The sequence below is a fragment of the Larimichthys crocea genome, chromosome XII (assembly GCF_000972845.2).
Source record: "Larimichthys crocea isolate SSNF chromosome XII, L_crocea_2.0, whole genome shotgun sequence".
Classification (NCBI taxonomy): domain Eukaryota; kingdom Metazoa; phylum Chordata; class Actinopteri; family Sciaenidae; genus Larimichthys; species Larimichthys crocea.
Window position 1 is genome coordinate 18,161,885 of NC_040022.1, and position 18,988 is coordinate 18,180,872.

The window sequence follows — 18,988 nt, forward strand, 5'->3', positions numbered from 1 at the left end:
CTTGGACTGATTTATGGGATATGATATATGAAGTCGTTATGAACAGAGTCCTCCAAATCATTTCTAGCTAAATTAAAATGCCCAAATTCACAGCAAAAATAGACATGTTTACAGCCCTGTTTTTCAGAGTTTCGGCTAAGCCCCTCATTTCCAATGAAGGGCTTTCTTTGTTAATGGTTTAGCATACCAAGACATTTTGAACAATGCTATGCTTGCAACTTTGTGGCAGCAGTTTGAGGAAGGGCCCTATTGGTATAATCGTCAGACGTCCGAATACTTTTGTCCATATAGTGTAGTTTTATAAACTTTATTTGTGAAAAATGCCTTTTTTTTGCATTCCCACTTTATTCGATCTGCTCTATGGGGAATACTTCCATTCACTGCTTCTTGCTTGAAAGCTTGAAGGAGGACATTAGAGGATGGAGCCGTAAAGACCATGTAGCAGACCATGTGGTACACAGAATAAGAATCTTCTGCGCATCTTAACCTTTACCCCCGGCTCAGGTCAGACTAATCCTTCCAGGGTGAAAGGACAAGGCTGTTCAAAGATGAAACCTCTAAATCAGAAATCATTTGAAACCAAAGCAACCATGTAAAACAGAATCAAGTATAATAATCTAATACTCTTATGTATGGGTGTACTTTGATTTCTCAATAATCTTTAATCTCCCTTGTCACCACTGTAATCCCATACAGTATTTATTTTTACAACACTTTGTTTAAGGCATTACATTTTTTGAATGAATGCACAGATTTGTGATGGGTCCTCAGACAGACACACAGCTCAGCAGAGATCCACCGTAAAGTAAATGGGAAACCCACAGAGTGACGTGTGAGCACTCAGCTTCCCTCTCTCTGCCTTCCCTGACCCAGTTTAAGAAGAAACTTGTGGTCTCTTTTTATCCACTCAAGAGGCTTAAGTACTTTACTGACACTATGATCCATTTACGACATGACTGACATTTGACATTTTTGACATTTATGGCAGGTGTCTATAACTGGCAAGACACCACCTTCCCTACACAGCTTTAAAGTTTAAATTATAGTTTGACGATATACTGGTTAGCACTCACTTGTATCTCTCTTCTTTCCTTCCTTGATATAATTAGTTACTATGTTTTCCCTTTTGGGACACATTCAACCACTGGTTGCTCGGTGTGGTTGTCTTCCTGGGCTTTTGTAATTCAAAATAGTCTGGAGCTTTCTGACGGCCAGCAAAGCCCTTGATCTTTTGCAGGGCACTGACAGCTTGAGACCATTTGAACAGGGATTAGCTGATATTATCTGAGGTTTATCTTACTGAATTAGCCTGCCATAGCTGTAGCGTAGGGTTACTGCCAAAAGCAACAAGGAAAGGCCAATTCATGTCAAGTATTGTAGACAGATGTGTGTAAACTGTAATTTATCCTCCTTGTTTCCGCTCGTTGATTGATACAGTTAATTTAAAATTATGTGGTCTACTGCAATAGGCTATGTACTATTGTATGTTTTAGCTGAATCAGAAAAACACCAGTGTTTGTCTCAAATCTTCTGGCTTTCCTCCTGTGTATGTAATATCACTGTTACGTATCAGGTGTTCACAGGTCCTGGGTTTAACCTCAGTTCTGTCACATGATTGAGGTCATACTCCTCAGGCTTTTTATAAACCAGCTAGTACAAAGACGCTCTGGTGGCACATTGATCCGATCCTCCCATTTTTTGTTTTTGTGTTGTCTTGATTTTACCAACCAACATTACCTGTTGTCCTGTTTTTTTATTTAATTTGTTATTTACGGTATTTGTTTGTTTATTTTCAATCACTTCAGCCCACACACTGAAATGCACACTGCTTTAATACAATACATGCATGCTAAGTTTTCAAAATCAAACTGTCATGTTGCAAATAATATACTTTAAGACATAAATACAAGATTTTCATTTTAAAAACATACAGCAAAAACATCTCCACACGCCACAAGTTTAGATAGAATGAGGCGTAGAAGTAACAAATTATCAAGTGAACTGATTTGCCGATTTGTTCAAAAAGTTGAGATATGATGAAAACAGCCATGTTTAATCACTTCACCCATCTTACTCAATAGCAACACAAAAACATTTCCATTTATCATTTAAGGAAATGAAGGAAATAAAAAAAAGATTGAAAATTGATGATGTGAAGTGAAAATCTGTCAATTTATTTAGTGAACTCATTTGACATGTGACATTTTACTCAAAACAGTCTTGCTCTGACAATCGACTGGGTTGTGTTAATGACTAACATTCATCATTCACAATATACAACTGATATCTATTATTCACAGCAAGAAAGTTTTGTTACTTCTGGACAAAATGTCAAACAAAAACCCACATCTACTGTATTGAGAGTTTTAGACTCTCAGTACAGTCTCTGCTCTCAACTTGGCTTTACTTTGGCATGGCAGAAGTAAATCATGAGGGAAGTGAGAGATGTACATATCTACTATATGTCCACTTTATAGTGATGGTCTTAATACTACATTTGCATCTTGTTATAATGAGATATAGTAATCATTTTAACAATGTTACTTAGAATTTTTTGAAATGTTCAAAGTAGCTGACATCATTAGGTGGTGGTCACTGATGAATGAGGGTAAAATATAAGAATGAAAAAGCATGAAGGCAGAAAAAGAGGCAGACAGATTAGGAGTAAGCTCCCTGAAGTATCTGCTCTGTTGAGACTGGGAGGAGGAAAAAGAAGAAGAGGAGGATGCAGTTGGATATTTTGCAAAATTGTAAAGCCGTGGTTTCATAAATGGACTACATAAGCTCTGCTCAAAGGCTCCAATCTTATTTTCTTTCTTTGCTATTACTAAATACTACTAGTTTCTAAAGGTGTCTTGATCTTTTCAGAGAATTCAGATTATTTTTGTGTCTTTTACTGTATCACCATTACATGTATAGTCAACAGAACCCTTTGGACCACAGAGACTACTGAACATCATGAGCAAATATAGAGGGCCTAAAAGCCTCTTAGGACAGAGTCCGCTTACAATTCCCTTTCCGTGCACAGCATCCTTGAATAGACCACACAAAGATCCTTAAGCCAAAATCCCTCCATGGTATTTAATTCTAAATGAGTAATTACTGGGTGTGTCAGTGTGTCTTAGGTTTTGCAGGTAGGCTAAGTGAAGGAGCTCATTTGCACGCTGGCTTTGGAGTGAATTGCACTCTCACACAGACGAACATCCTGAAAGACGCTGCATCCCTGGGGGGCCGTTGAAGAACTCATTCTCTTAGGGGAGACAGACCACATACAGCCGCCAAGATGGACATGGGGGGATTGGGTAACCTGGTGGCCAACACGGCCTACCTAAAGGCTCAAGGTGGTGATGACAAGGAGATGAAGAAGCGCCGTCGCAGCTTGTCTCTCCCCAAGCAAGAGCAATGTGCTTCAGTACGAGCTTCCATTGACAATGACTTTACATCGCTTTGTGAAAGGCAACCTATAGGAAAAAAGTTTTTCCGAAACTTTCTGGCAAATAAGCCAGAATATAAGCTTTCTGCTGATTTCCTGGATGAGCTGTACGATTGGGAACTGGCTGAAGGTGCAGCAAAAGACAAAGCACGCCAAAACATCATCAACAAGTACTGCAAGGCTGACTCCAAGAACTTCCTGGCCTTTCTGACTGGGGAGGCTGCTGACAAATGCAAGTCTGTGACAGATGCCATATTTGAGGAGGTGATGAAAGGCAAAGTCCAGGATGCTGTAAGAGAATATATAAAAGGCAAACCCTTCACAGAATACAGGAACAGCCCATTCTTTGATAAATTCCTCCAGTGGAAAGAGTTTGAGAAACAACCCATAAGTGACAAATACTTCTACGAGTTCAGAACTCTTGGCAAAGGAGGCTTCGGAGAGGTAAACATGCATATAACAGATACAATTTTAAAGTCTGTTGAAATGTGTGTTATAGCAAATCATTTATCTTTTAATGCTATTTTTAGTTACAGAACTTTTTATGTATGATGTGAAAAAACATGTATTACCAATATATTTTGTATAATGTATGCAAGAATTGCAAGATAATAAGCATTTAACATCTTTCAGCATTGTAACAATGGTGCTAGAGAAGTAGTATTATAGTTCAGTGTCAGTGCTGTTCTATTCTTAGCAAAACCTCTTGAATTTTTTAAAATTATTTCTTATGTTTGACAAAGCAACCATTCAGGAAGTAGTGATCTTGTTAAGAAAGGATTAATGAGTTGTTTGAAGAAAATCAAAGGATCCACAATAGACCCCTGAGGAACCTCTGAATCAAGCTCTTAGCAACAAACTTGAGTACCCAAAATAAGGCCTCTTGATAAGATAAATACAATGTCAAACATGTAGAAAACAGTTTATATTAATATGTTAATTACAACAGTGAACTACTATAACTCAATGTAAATCTGTTGTGATTTAGAAGCAGCCCATACATAAATTTAGAGTTAAATGTGATACGATCATTTTGAAACTGCTAATGCTACTTTTTTAGCAGTGCAATGCAGTGGACAAACTCAATCCTCTGTCTAGGGAAGGAATATCAGAAGTAAATTAGTGAGACAGGTGGTAAATTTGATGCCAAGACACAGCTGCCAAGGGCTGAGCTACATTTCTTGCCCTCTGTCCTACCAGGGATTGTTAAGTAAGTCATACCAAACAAATCCCCCACTGCTGGTGTAAATGAGGGAATATTTGGTGATAGTGAAAACCTGAAATACATTATAACATCAACTGATGACTTAAAGTCAGGTTGTTTTGTTTGATAAACTTTTTTTTTTAATGTTTTTTATTTACAATTTTACTAAAGGGAACTTTAATTCCTATTACATTTACAAACAGAGGAAGTCAGACTTCAGTCTTCTGATCAGTGTAGCACAATAGTTCATGTGCTTACTTAGTGGTCTGTCTGCCAGCCTGTTACCACCTCCATTAACAAATAATCTGTCTTTCTCCAGGTATGCGCTGTTCAGGTGAAGAACACAGGCCAGATGTATGCCTGCAAGAAGTTGTGTAAAAAGCGACTGAAAAAGAAGGGTGGTGAGAAGATGGCCCTGTTGGAGAAGAAGATTTTGGAGAAGGTTAACAGCCTGTTTCTGGTCAACTTAGCCTACGCTTATGACACCAAGACCCACCTGTGCCTTGTCATGACCCTGATGAATGGAGGAGACCTCAGGTACCACATTTATAACATAGGCTATGATGGCAAGGGTGTCGACAAGGGCATTGAGATGAAGCGCATCATCCACTACACAGCCCAGATCACCACCGGCATTCTGCATCTGCACGAAATGAATATCATATATCGTGACATGAAGCCAGAGAACGTGTTGCTGGATAGCGTAGGCCAGTGCCGACTTTCAGATTTGGGTCTGGCCATAGAGATTACTCCAGGGAAGGCTGTTACCCAGATGGTGAGTAGCCACACACAAAACAACTGTTCTGTTTGAAATGACAAATACTGGTCTCTTCACAACACAATACAAAAATGGAGCACAATAAAGTAGTATACTAAGTTGCACTCTCAAAGCCATTTGGGTGCTGTTTACGGGAGGACATTGAAAATAGGAATCATAATAAGATTTAGATACCCTAAAGAGCCAGTTCATGTATTATTCAAAGTCTCTGAAGTTGCATACACCAAAGGGCAGGCCGGGTCCTTGCTAAACTTTAGTTCAACAAAAATTTAAATCATCGCCTTCAGAGTTGAGCTAAGTTTACACATTGTCAGACAGAAAGTCAAACAGAAAATAAAAAAATAAAAAAACAGAGAGCACTGGTGATATCTCATCTACATCTCCACCATATCAATGTTCACTTATCCTAAGATGAGGATGAAGCTAAAAACTGGACCCAGGCCCTTTTACTTTAAATGTGGACAGGGATTACTGGATTGCTTAAAGTCTCTGAATCCATTATATAAGTCATCCTTTAGCCTATAGCCTGTCCTAACCTTGAAAGTCCAATGCTTGTTAAAGTAGCAGTCAATAAATGTAAGAAGGTTTCTCCCAGCACCTTGGTTGCAGAGATTTAGTAGAGGCATTACATTGGAGAGTTTCTTCAACACTTTACAAAGCCTGTAAACTGTAATTCCTCTTGCCTCGAGAAAGAGTAACACAGATGTCATCAGTGAGTTCAGCTTGATGTTGGCTGCACGGGCATGTATTATACAGCATGGCCACAACCTAATAAAATCATTGATAGAACAACATTACACAACATTATCTGTTAAATATTTCTTCTTTTCATTTTTGTCTCATAATTGCCACATTATTTTACACCATACCTCACGAGGGCTAACCTATAGATGACCTGAAAAAAAGAACCTTGCAAGGGTTTTCTTTTCAGGGTTTCTACTGGACGTACTTGCACTAGTGAAGAGTAAGCTCTCTGTTCTATGAAAGTCCAGTAAGCTCATTATCCAGTACGCTGATGCTCCTCATCCAGCTAAAATGACTGGGCTAACTTCGTACAGACAAGGCTGGCTTTGGTCCCCTAATCCTCTTAGTAGGCATTACACAAGTCTGTCCCTGATTAGATTGACAGCTCCAGGTAAAAAACCTATGTTGAATATGCCATACTAACATGACATGTTAGTTTGTACAACAAAGCAACTTCAACCAGACTGAAAAATGTATATGAGACCTGTTCCTGAAATAAATAAGATCAGAGTTTAACAGATTTGTATACTAACAGATATGGGAGTATTAGGACAAACAAGTCTTTCATGCAAAGTTTGGTCCATGGAGATGTAGAATCATGCCATCATTAATCAGTCAGAAGAGCCTATCCAGGCACACGTATGGCAAAGTCTTGTCACATTAAAATAAAGGACAGATCTTAAAGTAGTTTAGTGAAAGAAATAAAATGTACTTCTTTGAGCTCATGCTAAATGTCTCTTAGGTCTTATATTATATTATATAAGTTTCTGTAAAGGAGAGTGGATACAACACTTCATGTGCTATCTTCTAAAAAAGATTTTCATGAGACGTACAGTAGCAAAGCGTAAGCTCTCGACTTTAAGCCAGTTTACGGTCTGCATGCATTAATTTATGCATTAGAGGCATTGTACATTTCTGCTGGTGGTTATAGTGTCCAGAAATGGACAGCCTATTTAAGAGGCTAGACAAATCAACTGTCAGTGTGTAGACACACATGACTCTTGACAGGTAGTAGGCTTAGCATTAGAATTAAGCTCCTGGTCCGAAGCTGCAGGTGAGCTCATAGAGGGAGCAGAGGAGTAGAGAGAGAGAGTAAGCAAGAGAGGGAAAGGTCAAAGTTACACAGAGGTAGACAGAAGGAGAAAATGCCGAAGACTAGAGTAAAGCTTTTAGTAACCCAGGCAACTGACCTATGTAACACTTGTCAGTGTCACTTGTCAATGTCACAGTTGTATAAAGGTTATGTTTCCCAGTTTTAAAGTTGTTCTTTAATACTTTAATACTTCCACAAGAACATATAAAACACATTATGCATTGTAACAAGTAAAAACATGTATGATTTATAGATGCACATCATTCTCTCCCTCTCAGGCTGGTACTGGAGCATACATGGCCCCTGAGCTCCTGAACAAAACTCCATACAGGACATCAGTGGACTGGTGGGCCCTGGGCTGCAGTATCTATGAGATGGTGGCTGGCTACACACCATTCAAAGGTGCTGAAAGCAAGAAGGAGAAGGTGGAGAAGGAGGAGGTACAGCGCCGCATTCTCAACGAGGAACCCAAATGGGATCACAAGTGCTTTGATCCTGTTACCAAGGACATCATCCAGCAGTTCCTCAAGAAGAAAATAGATGAGCGCCTGGGCATGAAGTAAGAGGTTTTTATATTCTTTAAGGCTATAAGCCAAAGATGAATTTTTGCAACATCAAGCCAACACTTTGACCGTAAATGTAATCAAAGTGTTCCATGAACCTGTGCAACTACTCTGTTCTTATTTTGTTAGCTCTCACATAGTAGTTTTCAAACACTGACAGTGAAATGTACGTTTGCTTACCTGTTAGAAACAACATGGAGGATCCCAGGAAGCACGAGTGGTTCAAGAGCATCAACTTCCCCCGTCTGGAGGCCGGGCTGGTGGATCCTCCTTGGAAGCCCAAGCCCAATGTCGTGTATGCCAAGGACACAGACGAAATCGCCGAATTCTCCGATATCAAGGGTATTGAGTTTGACGCCAAGGACGATAAGTTCTTCAAGGAATTTAGCACGGGCGCTGTGCCCATTCAGTGGCAGCAGGAGATGGTTGAAACTGGACTGTTTGATGAGCTCAATGACCCCAACAGGAAAGAGGGTGGAGGAGGAGGAGATCCTGATGGGGGACAGAAATCTGGCACGTGTATAATGCTGTGAGAAGCCCTAGTTTCATATACTAGTAATAACAGTCTCTAATTTGTTCTCTCAGTCAGATGCACGTTAACATTGGTGTAAAAGATGGATCATGTTTTATGAAAGAAGCAGAGAGGCATCTATGATGAGAAAGATGTACCATCCCACTCTTGTATGGATGCTCATGGCTTAGCAATGATCTGCTTTCGAGACAAAGGTTCAGTAATATTTCGGACATGATGATGTATTTTGAGCATCATCTCTCCGGTTAACAGCTTTTCATGCAAATGTATGTATCTAATGATGTAGACTTATTCACCGTAAATAACTGCTAGGAGGTTCACAACCTTTTTTATTAAGGATACTAATTTGACAGAATAGTTAAAGAAACAGTACATTACTTTATGAAGAAAATGTCTAAATCCAAATTAGTATTAAGTATTAATTAATACAAGTATTTGCAGTAGGATTACCTGCTGAAGCAACGTGGTTGCATTCAAACAATTGGAATAAATGTCTTCAACAGGCGTTAAAACTCTTTTCTATTGTCTAGTGGAATGTGTAAAAGTCACATTTCATAGCACTCCCCCACCATCTGATGCCCTTTATTGATGCCATCATAAGGTTACACCGTTTCTACAATGAAGAGTGCTTTTTATGCACATGTGGCTATTGAAGATATTTATGTGTGTGTAATATTATACGCAATGATCCTAAACCTCATAATTAAGTCTGATTACCGCATTCTAGATATTTTAGTTGTATATAAACTATAAAAGGCATTTGTTGTAATTGTATTTATTGTATATAAAGGAATCTATATCTATGCACAGACAGAAAAGGCAATTATGTACTAATGTACTACTAATGTCATTAGTAGTAAGTGAAGAATAGTGAACACCCCTTCACTGAGCCCTTGGTGCTATGAGATATGGAGCATCAGTAGTCCCAGGATGCTGGGAGAGAGATAAGTGCAGAAACAGCAGTTTATTGCTGCCCATGATGGAAGTCAAATTTAGAGGAGAAAAAATTCCCATACCAGTAATGTGCAGGTTGTCCTGTCCATGGCCCGAAACACTGTGATACTTCAGGGCTCTTTTTCTTAGTCTGAGATGAGTGTGAATGACTCCTTGTTATTCTGTTATTCTCTATTTTCTTAGATTTCTAGATGTTGGGCAGTGTTGAGTTTTTACAGTTAATGCTAATATGATATGAATATATATGGTACATGTAAATATAACACGAGAAGAATGGCTACTGTAGAAATGTCAGATGTTAAGCAGAAACTTCTTTGAATCTTGAATAATTCGAAAAAATTAAAATGTGTCTTTTAAAACCGGTGTCTGTTCTGTGAATATTCATATGTTTGTTTCAGTACATTTGTTGCAGTCTTGGGGCTTAAAAAGGCTTTAAATTGTCCTCAAATGTTACGCATGTTCTCTGGACTATATATAACCACTGAGAGAGTGCTGCTGAGGACTCTGGAGTAAAACCTAAAAATATCAGTTGCATTAATCCTTTCCAGGATGCTGACTACAGCGCGGTTGTGCTCCAGGGCGCTGCAAATTGGCAAGTTCAACTCTTAGCTGATAAGGCGATAACCAGTTTTATCCTTGCAGCTTCTTTACTTAAACCAGCTTCAACCCCCCTCCAGGTTCAGAAGCATCTCAGTGTTACTGCCAAGTGACAACAGCAGCTACAGTGAAAACATTATTTTACCACATTTTGACAATTGATTTTAATTTTTTTTACCTTTTCCTTTTTTTGAAAAGGAATGCTGCATGAATGAAATTAAAAGACAAATCTAAAAACCAGTCACTTGCCTGTGAGTGCGTAAAAGGGAATGTTTGCCTGCTGATGCAAAATAAGTGGAAAACAGTTAACGCATAAAACACAGGTACACTCATTTATGGTATTTACTTCCAGACCTTCAGTTGTAAGTAGTTCCAACATTTTCACCATTTTCCATTGTATTTTGCCAGATATGAAAGAAAGAGACAGAAGAAAATATGTTTGGTATTGTTTGTTTACTGTTTTCTAACTCAAGGGACAGTAAGAGTTAAGGAGACACTGAGGTGGATTCGTGCTGCAGCTAAACCCCGAGAGATTATCTCACATAGCAGGGTCTAAGTCAGGCTGCTGTTGACAGTGAAGGACAGTGCTGATGCTGCCTTCAGGGTGCTGCGAGAGCTGGATGAATGGAGGTGATGTGAAATCAGAGCAGACAGGTGTGATCAGACTTCTTTTTAACACTGATGTGATATATTCTGACTTCTACAACCAACAAGGTCTCTGTGGGTATAAATGCAGATACAACTATTTGTATCCACTTATTTCTCATGTATGTTACTTATATTACTAGGTTATGTTTCAGAAAACATCAAAATAATTAGAAATATAACTAGACCTGCAGGCAAAAGTAACTATACCAGACAAGATGCATGACCATAACTGGCTTCCCACAACCACTAAACTTTTGGTAAAGCTAAACTAAAGGTTGGACTGGTGGTTTAAAATAAATACAAATAGCCAATAATGTGTCTCTTATTAAAATACATTTTAGCATAATTCAATATAATGCATGTTTATTGGATATGACATTAGTGGAAGAGGTGAGGAGGAAAAATCTCAGCGTCTACCAACTAAGCTCCTTTCCCATTGGCTGCCACTTCATATTGCAGAAACCAACACATCTTTAATTATGTGGCTTTGTCGATGCAGAAATGGAAAATGTCTCACTAATCTCCTCAGTTTCTGTGTAACAGCCCTTTGACCGCAGCATGTTTGAGCCTCACTCTCACCAACAGCTTGCTCTGCCCGTCTTCTCTGTGACTCCCTTGTGCGGCTGCAGGTTTGTGCTGCAGTGATGGTGGGAATGTGGTTGAGTGGTTTATGGTTTATTAAAGGCAGAGGCACAATGAATCTGCCTGCTCTCTCTCTCTCTCTCTCGCGTACATTATATGCAGTATGTTCTTAATTTTCCATCTATATACATTCATTTAAATATTCTTTTTTATTCACTATTTACAAGCTTGTGCCTGGGTGATCTGGTGTTCACACTGACTTTCCTCAAAATGGAGATAACATGTGTTAGCACAGGTTCACAGGTGGTTTTTGCATTAGAACCAAAGAAAAAGCAGCAGTGGACAGTCCCTATATATACAACTACTCAAATACTGTTCTTAACAGGTACTTGTACTTACAGAGTATTTAGATGGAACTTTATATTTCTTCTTCATTATTACTTTTTACTGCATTTATTCGACAGCTATAGTAACAAGTTACTTTACAAATTTGTATTATGTTTCCATATAAAAAACACATATACTCCACATAAGGTGCAAGATCAAATCAGTAGTTCCCAACCTTCCCAGATGGTTTATTTTTAAAAAAACAGCTTGATTTCACCAAAAAAAGGAAACATTAGACAAAAGTCCCAAAAAATGACACATATTTATGTAGAAGAACTTTTCTGTTTTTTTCCTTTGCGATCTCATTAATCATCTCATGTCCCCCTAGAATTACCTTGTGATCCTATGGATGGGGTTTAACCTCCAGGGTGGGGAGAACTGAACTAAACTAGCTAACTGTATTGCTCAAGTAGTTAAAACTAGCTACACCTTGAATAGCTAAACTACTTCCACATTGATGCATCAGTATCATTAATTTAATGCCATGTATAATAATATGTCGGTCACCGAGGCAGAAGTAGTACTTTCACTTTTGTATTTTAAGCACACGTGGCTGATATTGTTTTATTGAAACAGAATTTTGAATGCAGGACTTTTACTGCTGAGTCATTTTCACATTTAGTAAAGGAATTGAATACCTCCACTGACAAAAAGCTACATCCCAAATGAAGAAATGATTAAAAGTAGACAAGAGAAAATCTATTTATTTTTTTCTTCAAAATCACTTTTATTCCACAATTTATTTCATCAGGTCTTAAGGCACCCTGAAGAGATGTTACAAGTTGTTCTTTCAGATGTGGGTTCCTTTTAAGACTGTGTAAACATAGCTTTGAATAAGATAATTTCCTGTAAATCTTTGCTTAAATTATTTCTTTACAGTGCACAGACATTGTGTTTTGTGACAAAAATACAGTGTGAATTAAGTAAATATGGTAGATAGTGTATATATATATACATTGAAGAGTAATAGATTGGCAGACAATCAGATCAACAGGCTGAAGAAGAGAGAAAACTAACAAACAATCTTTGAGACCCAGATAGATATACAGATCACGTAAAGATATGCAGTACATAGTTACAGTGAACTTTTTATTCTTGCAACGCTTTCCAGCACCTGTCCGCCTTTAAAGCAGTTTTTACACTGTACCTTTTGTATGTTTGTGTGTGTGTGTGTGTGTGTGTGTTTGTTTGTTGCCTCAGCCACCATCAATACGCAGCACCCTTGCGAGGTGGAGCGAGACAACTTAACTAGTCCTGGACGGCTCTCCCACAATATTGGCTATTGCAGTGGAGAGGTTAGTAAACAGGAAGACGGACAGACTGACAGACGGACATGCAGACAGACAGACAGACAGACAGACAGCACAAGACTGGGTTGTGGCTACGTGGACCACAACACAAAGATCTATCTATAATTCCCTAAATATGGTAAGGATCACAATGTATTTATATGTAGAAAGGGACTTTGTAATTGGCATTTAATATACAGGGATACAGTGACTATACTTGATTATCAAGATACGTTCCTATGAAGTCTTTGCGATGTGATAATGTGAATACTCTGGAGATGTGTTGGAGATGTTCTACTTTCTCAATTGTACTATACAGCAAGATAAAAATCCTCTCAACACCAGTGATAATACAGTCGTTCATACAGTTTGGAGAGATGAAAACAACACTTCTCTTCCTGTCAGCAGGAAGATCTAAAAAACATTTCAAAAAAGTTGTATCAGCAATTACACAACAGCTCCAAATGGCATCAGTCGCGATGGCTATAAGTTATCTAATCACATCAATGCTAAAAATAACGATAACAAAAAGATAAACTGAGTGACAAATGAACAGTGCAACGGGTGGATAAAAGGATAAATGGATGGGTGGATGGATGGATGGATGGATGGATGGATGGATGGATGGATGGATGGGTTTAGATGAGGAGCAGAGCCTGTGTCTTGTTCTGAGGATCTTTGAGGAGGTCAGGAATGAAGTGTCAGAAATGTCATCAAAACAACATTCGATATCTGATCTAATCTGCATCAAACTGTCACACCCCCCTAAAATGTCGTCTTTGTGACGTGTTTGACACTTCCTTCCCCCCATTTTTTAATTTATTTTTAAACATAACTCCTTAGCAAACATTGGCAGCCTCTGCATTGGGTTTCCTTTTTTACTCGCCGTCTTCTCTTTTACTCGACCACTTTGATCCTGAAGGTGACGCGGCCCAGGAACTTGTCCCTATCGTCGTTGTTGCGGAGGTCAGAGCCCTCTACCCTGCACTCCACCGTCAGCTCCTTATTGTAGTCCTCCTTGGTGAGGAGCAGCTTCACAGCCACCAAGGGCTGTGTGTAATTCTCCTGCAATGGGATGGAGACAGCTGTCAATACTACATCCCTTGTGTGGACGTTAGAGGACATAATCTGACTGGGGGATAAATACTTACATGGGCTTTCTTGCCGTAGTAGGGGAAATACATCTTATCAATACGTCCCTCACTGGGGAAATACTGCATTGATATTGGGCCGTCTCTCTGCAAAAAGGAACATGTGTTAGTCGGTGTACATTTGACATTAAATCAATTTTATTATGTCAAATTAATAACAATTGAGACATTTTTTTCCAATGTGAGACAGGACGTGAAAAAAAGGAAAATAAAGATATTTAAATGAAAACATGACGTGCTCTGCTTTAATTTGTGGCTGAAAATTACACCAATTAGATTAAAATGACTTGAAAATAGCACTAACATGGGTTTAGAGGCATCTGCATAATGACCTGTTACATAATAAAAATGTGTAAACACTCCTACTGTCCTTATCCTCGTACATTTACATATTATCTTACCCTAAAGCCGTCAGTGACAGCATGCAGAAAGAAATCAGACACAAAACAAACAAAAAAGGAAGAAGAAATGAAAGCACGATCAACGGAAACAAAATATTGACACTGTTTTGATCATTTTTATGAAAGAAATGAAGAGAAAAAAAATACACATACAAGCAAGTAACACATGTACAAAAAGACATGTGGAAAAATATGTTTACTTTTAATGTGCAGTTGATGTAAGGATCCCCACGAGGCTTCAGACCGATGATCTATGAGGCGAGGGAAACAGGAGAAGTTGAGATTGTGCAGAAAAGGCTGCTGCATGAGTGCAACCGCACATTAATTTAATCATTCATTTTTGGAAACTGTCAGAGCGTGACTAAATGAATGGCGATCAAGAGCTGTCTGGAAAGGAAGACAAGGCTGAAGATAGACAGAGGCAGTGAGTTGACAGGCAGAATCTATCAAACTAAAGAGGGTGTTACCCTGTTCATTTTCAGCAGCACGCAGGGTTTTCCCTCAGAATATCCAAAGCTGGTGTCAGAGAGGCCGGAGCAGAGACTCAGGAAACTCCTCTTGAAGCGACAAGCTTTCTTTGTCATGTCCTCGGTGTTGTCCTGCAAGAAATACTCTCCTCGAGCGCATTCCTCGTTCTTCTCCTGCTCTGTGTCGTTATATCCTGAGAGACAGAGAAGGAGACACATTCAGACAAATGGAATTAATCATTGGAAAAAGGATCCTGGAGAAGGAGAGTGGAATTTATTATTAATCTATTTTTATATCAGGAAGTGTGCTCACTTTGCAGGAAGGATTCCAGATGTTGGACATACTGTGCATACTTCAGCGGGTCAGATTTGTTGAATGCCATGTCCAGAAAATCTGGACGAATCACCAATCCTGCAAACAAACACAAAAATCAAAGTAAACACGGGGTAAAAGCAGTAAATGATCCCAACAGAAGCAGAGCACAGCCATCATGAGGTGTTTGTCTCGAATTACAACCGTGCAAAAAAACATTCTCGTTCCAGTAAACAAACTGCACTGCTGACATCACACAGGAAGAGACTTCAAAATAGATCAATATGTAGTCCTGTTGTAATGTAGCTGTAATGTAGCAAATTATTGTGACAGCATCTCATTGGTGCGCGCATGAATAATGAATGTGCTAAAAGTAAAATGCTGAAAGCTGAAAGCCCTGTTCCCTCCCCGGTACTGTATGTTTGGAGACACCAACCTGGAAAGGGAACGCGGTCTCGGTATCTCGGCACGTAGTCATCCAAACTGAGCAGCAGCACCCACATGGTCAGGGCGAACATACCAGCCAAGAAACAGTAGAACACCAGGTAGAACAACAGGATGAGGGCTGGAGGAAGTTCAAGGAACAGAAATAGAAAGAGAAAAGCAGACATAATGAGGCAAAGAGACGAGGGTTCATGTATAATTATCGAAGAGCTTTAAACACACACGAGCTCTGGCAAATGACAAATCTTTCCTCATCTGCAGGCCGAAGGAATTGACTGTACGATCCCTGTGAGAGGATCCATTTTGGCTCAAGGTGGAAATGCTACTCACTGCTAACAATTCTGAGGCCATTTTTTTTTCACCCTGTCAATTTTAAAATAACACAGGATTTAGGGATGATGCTGCAGTGCTCAAAGAATCTGAAGCCTCATTTATCCAAAGGAGGCGAGCCACTGTTATGGAAACATCTGACTCAAAATGGTTCACCAGCATCCAGCTTGCACAGCACGGATGCCCTCTAAGTTGACATACTAAAAAAAAAAAAAGGGATGGACCCTTCAGCTTCCTGCTGTACATCCCCCCTTCCTCTCATTCCTCTCCAACAGTATCCCACAATGCACCTGCCTGGTGCGTGAAAGAGAGAGAAAGAGGAGAGAGGGAATCCCATTTGACCTTGACAGGCATGCTAATGTGGGCGGCCATACAACTGCAATGGAGCATCCCACTGCACAGCAGCACAGGGGCCCAGGCAGCCTGACAAGCCCGCGTTAGCCTATAGGAGCTGACTGCTGGAGGGAGGGTGGCGTGTTACTACCTCACACTGGAAATAACCGGCGGATCATTACATAAAAATGTATGGCCTGATCAGCCATAGATTGAGCTCAGGAATGCTGTAGCACCCTCCTCAGATGTGATTAGGTAATTGGGGGTTTTATCAGCTGGTGACTTCACTGTGACAATCCTGTTAATGATGATTATTATCATGAATAATACAAAATCCCTCCTCTTATGATTGATCATCACCTGCTTTGTGCCTATGCAGCAAAGGGAGGCTGGTGCACACCTCTGAAAGCATCATTCATCTTGGTGAGCCTCTTGGTACAGGCTTCTCCTTTACACCTTCATGTAGGCCTATGATGGCTCCTCCGCCAATCTACTATCTATATGGTAGTCATTTTAATCCATTCATGCACAGAAACATATAGCAGGCTATATATTCAAGAGGCATCTGTTAATGCTTTGACAATTGGGAAGAGGAGGACACCAGATTAGGTTTAAGCCTTGTGAATGTCAAAGCGCATCTACTAATTGACTGCTGTATAACGGGGGGATCCTTACCCCAGCTGCTGGCCGTGCGACCCAGCACCTCCCCGGTCCTCGGGTTGTAGATGGAGTCCTTCCAGCTGGACGTGTTCTCCTTGTTGGCTGGTTTATCCTCGGTGCTCGCCATTGTGAGTGAGTCTTTTTTTTAAATTCTGGTCCCCCCCAAAAAAATAAAAAAAAATGTGCGGTTTGTTCTCCCTTTAAAAAAATGTAGAAAAGGGGCAGCGGCGATGTGGTGAAGCCGGCGAGGCGGCGATGAGTGGAGTGGGCGGTGTAGAGAGAGAGAAAGAGAGAGAGAGGGGGAGAGAGAGAGAGAGAGAGAGAGAGAGAGAGAGAGAGAGATAGGGGGGAGGGGGAGAGCAGAAGGAGAGAGATGGTCTGGTGGTGGAACAAAAAAACGAGAAGAGGAAGGTGAGGAAAGGAGAGGAGAGAAAAAAAATCAGTGACGTCCACACATGCCCCGTCGTAGCAGCTGATGCAGTGCGACTAGTGGTGTGTCGCTGGTGAACGTATCGTTCAATTTGAACTAATCTTTTATATGATTCGGGAGTAATGAGTAGTCTCAGTGAGTGATTCGTTCATTTTCATACAGTACCTCGTCACATGGCAGCTGCATAAACTCACTCAGGACAGGAAACAGAAATGATGAGTTCATGACTGAACTATGTGTGATGGTACTGTCGAATAGTTTTGTTTTGTTTTTAAAAGAAGAACCTCCTAAAACCTTTCCTAGCCACTTTTCCTTGACCTCGATGGAAAACGTCACAAGGTCAAGGAAAGATGTTAAGGAGAATTGAGGAGAAGACGACCAATCCGACTGCTCTTACACTAGACTACGTCATTATGCGACAGCAAATGTTATTGGCATAATCTGTGGTAAAACTACAAAGTTCACAAGATGGACTACAAAACGCGCATCTGAAATACTTCTCCCTGTGCGCTCTTACTGTGTTTTTAATGCAGGAAATATATAAACGCTGACAATCCAGCGAAAAATATGCATTCATCATCAACATCAGAATTAAAATAATGAATAAATATTGTCCACCTGTCACAGAGGTAAAATGAATTACGCTGGTGGGGCATTACATCCTTTCCTTTTGTAAAGGATGGTCCGGTGTATTTTATGCTAAAGGAGATATTAAAACAAGCACTGAAGCTCCTTTCCTTAACATTTAGAGAATTCAAACAGTTCCCATCATGGCGGCTATGTTACATTAAAGTCACTCAGTTAGGAACCTTCCTAAGCAAAACTGACTATTGGACCCTGTGTCTCTATGTCTCTGCACTAGTTAAAATGAACGAAATGACTCAAAAAAAGATTAGTTCCATTTTACTGAAGTCCGAGAGTAAGTGACCCGATTCAGTAAAAAGACTCGAACTTCCCAATGCTAAGTGCGACCAGATGGATGTACACTGGCTAATGACGGAGAGACGCACGGAGACGCACCGTTACGCGCAAAAATTATAAATAGAGCACACATACTATCTTTCTTATCATCACGTATATGATAATGGGTACATGCGTGTGTGAATGGGAACGAGGTCTACATTTTATATCAGGATTATTCAGCAAACACAAACGAGAAAAAACCCCGCAAAATTTGCCAATTTTCTGTGTGAAACCAAATGATTAGGACTCAAAGTGCGTCTGTGGTGCTCAATAGTGAACCTCGGTCTAATAAAAGGTATTCTTCATGTTCTGTGGCAATAAAATTATAATATAAATCATCTTGATTTGTTTAGATATTTAGAGGTGCACCACATCTCCTCTGCGCACAAGTTGTATGTGAGTCACCAAACCAATAACCAATCCTTCAGGCTTGGGGTGCATTTCGACAGCAATGGATGGTCTGCTAATCAAAGCTGTGGTTTACACACACACACACACACACACACACACACACACACACACACACACACACAGATAAATGTATAAGTGCATTAATGCCGAATGTCAGTGATCAGCATATTTGAAGCCCATGAGGATGTTATTTGTGACTGACTGGTTTGAGTGTAGATATTTGGAGCATTTGCCAATCCTTGTTGCTATGGCAATTGAGCACTACTGAAACTAGAATGTGT

General features: G+C 39.8%; 2 protein-coding genes across 2 annotated transcripts; one reads left to right on the top strand and one right to left on the bottom strand.

Annotated features, from left to right (window-relative positions):
• The first annotated feature begins 3,131 nt into the window (after nucleotides 1-3,131).
• On the top strand, nucleotides 3,132-9,628 carry grk7a (G protein-coupled receptor kinase 7a). Its single transcript, XM_010733303.3, has 4 exons — nucleotides 3,132-3,877; nucleotides 4,957-5,412; nucleotides 7,531-7,811; nucleotides 8,003-9,628. The coding sequence occupies exons 1-4, from the start codon at nucleotides 3,284-3,286 to the stop codon at nucleotides 8,346-8,348; spliced, it is 1,677 nt and encodes a 558-aa protein (XP_010731605.1). The 5' UTR covers nucleotides 3,132-3,283; the 3' UTR covers nucleotides 8,349-9,628.
• Nucleotides 9,629-12,221: 2,593 nt separating this feature from the next.
• Nucleotides 12,222-17,239, bottom strand: LOC104920905 (sodium/potassium-transporting ATPase subunit beta-3). Its single transcript, XM_010733304.3, has 7 exons — nucleotides 16,919-17,239; nucleotides 15,573-15,701; nucleotides 15,137-15,235; nucleotides 14,824-15,017; nucleotides 14,557-14,607; nucleotides 13,956-14,042; nucleotides 12,222-13,869 (listed from the first exon to the last, which is right to left on the bottom strand). The coding sequence occupies exons 1-7, from the start codon at nucleotides 17,028-17,030 to the stop codon at nucleotides 13,702-13,704; spliced, it is 840 nt and encodes a 279-aa protein (XP_010731606.1). The 5' UTR covers nucleotides 17,031-17,239; the 3' UTR covers nucleotides 12,222-13,701.
• Nucleotides 17,240-18,988: the final 1,749 nt, after the last annotated feature.

Excerpts from the sequence above, each read along its gene's own strand:
- grk7a (XM_010733303.3), top strand. The coding sequence starts at position 3,284 with ATGGACATGGGGGGATTGGGTAACCTGGTGGCCAACACGGCCTACCTA. Across the intron at positions 3,878-4,956 it reads GCAAAGGAGGCTTCGGAGAG|GTATGCGCTGTTCAGGTGAA; the intron begins GTAAACATGCAT and ends GTCTTTCTCCAG. Across the intron at positions 7,812-8,002 it reads GATGAGCGCCTGGGCATGAA|AAACAACATGGAGGATCCCA; the intron begins GTAAGAGGTTTT and ends CTTACCTGTTAG.
- LOC104920905 (XM_010733304.3), bottom strand. The coding sequence starts at position 17,030 with ATGGCGAGCACCGAGGATAAACCAGCCAACAAGGAGAACACGTCCAGC. Across the intron at positions 15,018-15,136 it reads TCTGGAATCCTTCCTGCAAA|GATATAACGACACAGAGCAG; the intron begins GTGAGCACACTT and ends TCTGTCTCTCAG. Across the intron at positions 14,608-14,823 it reads TGCTGCTGAAAATGAACAGG|ATCATCGGTCTGAAGCCTCG; the intron begins GTAACACCCTCT and ends CTCGCCTCATAG.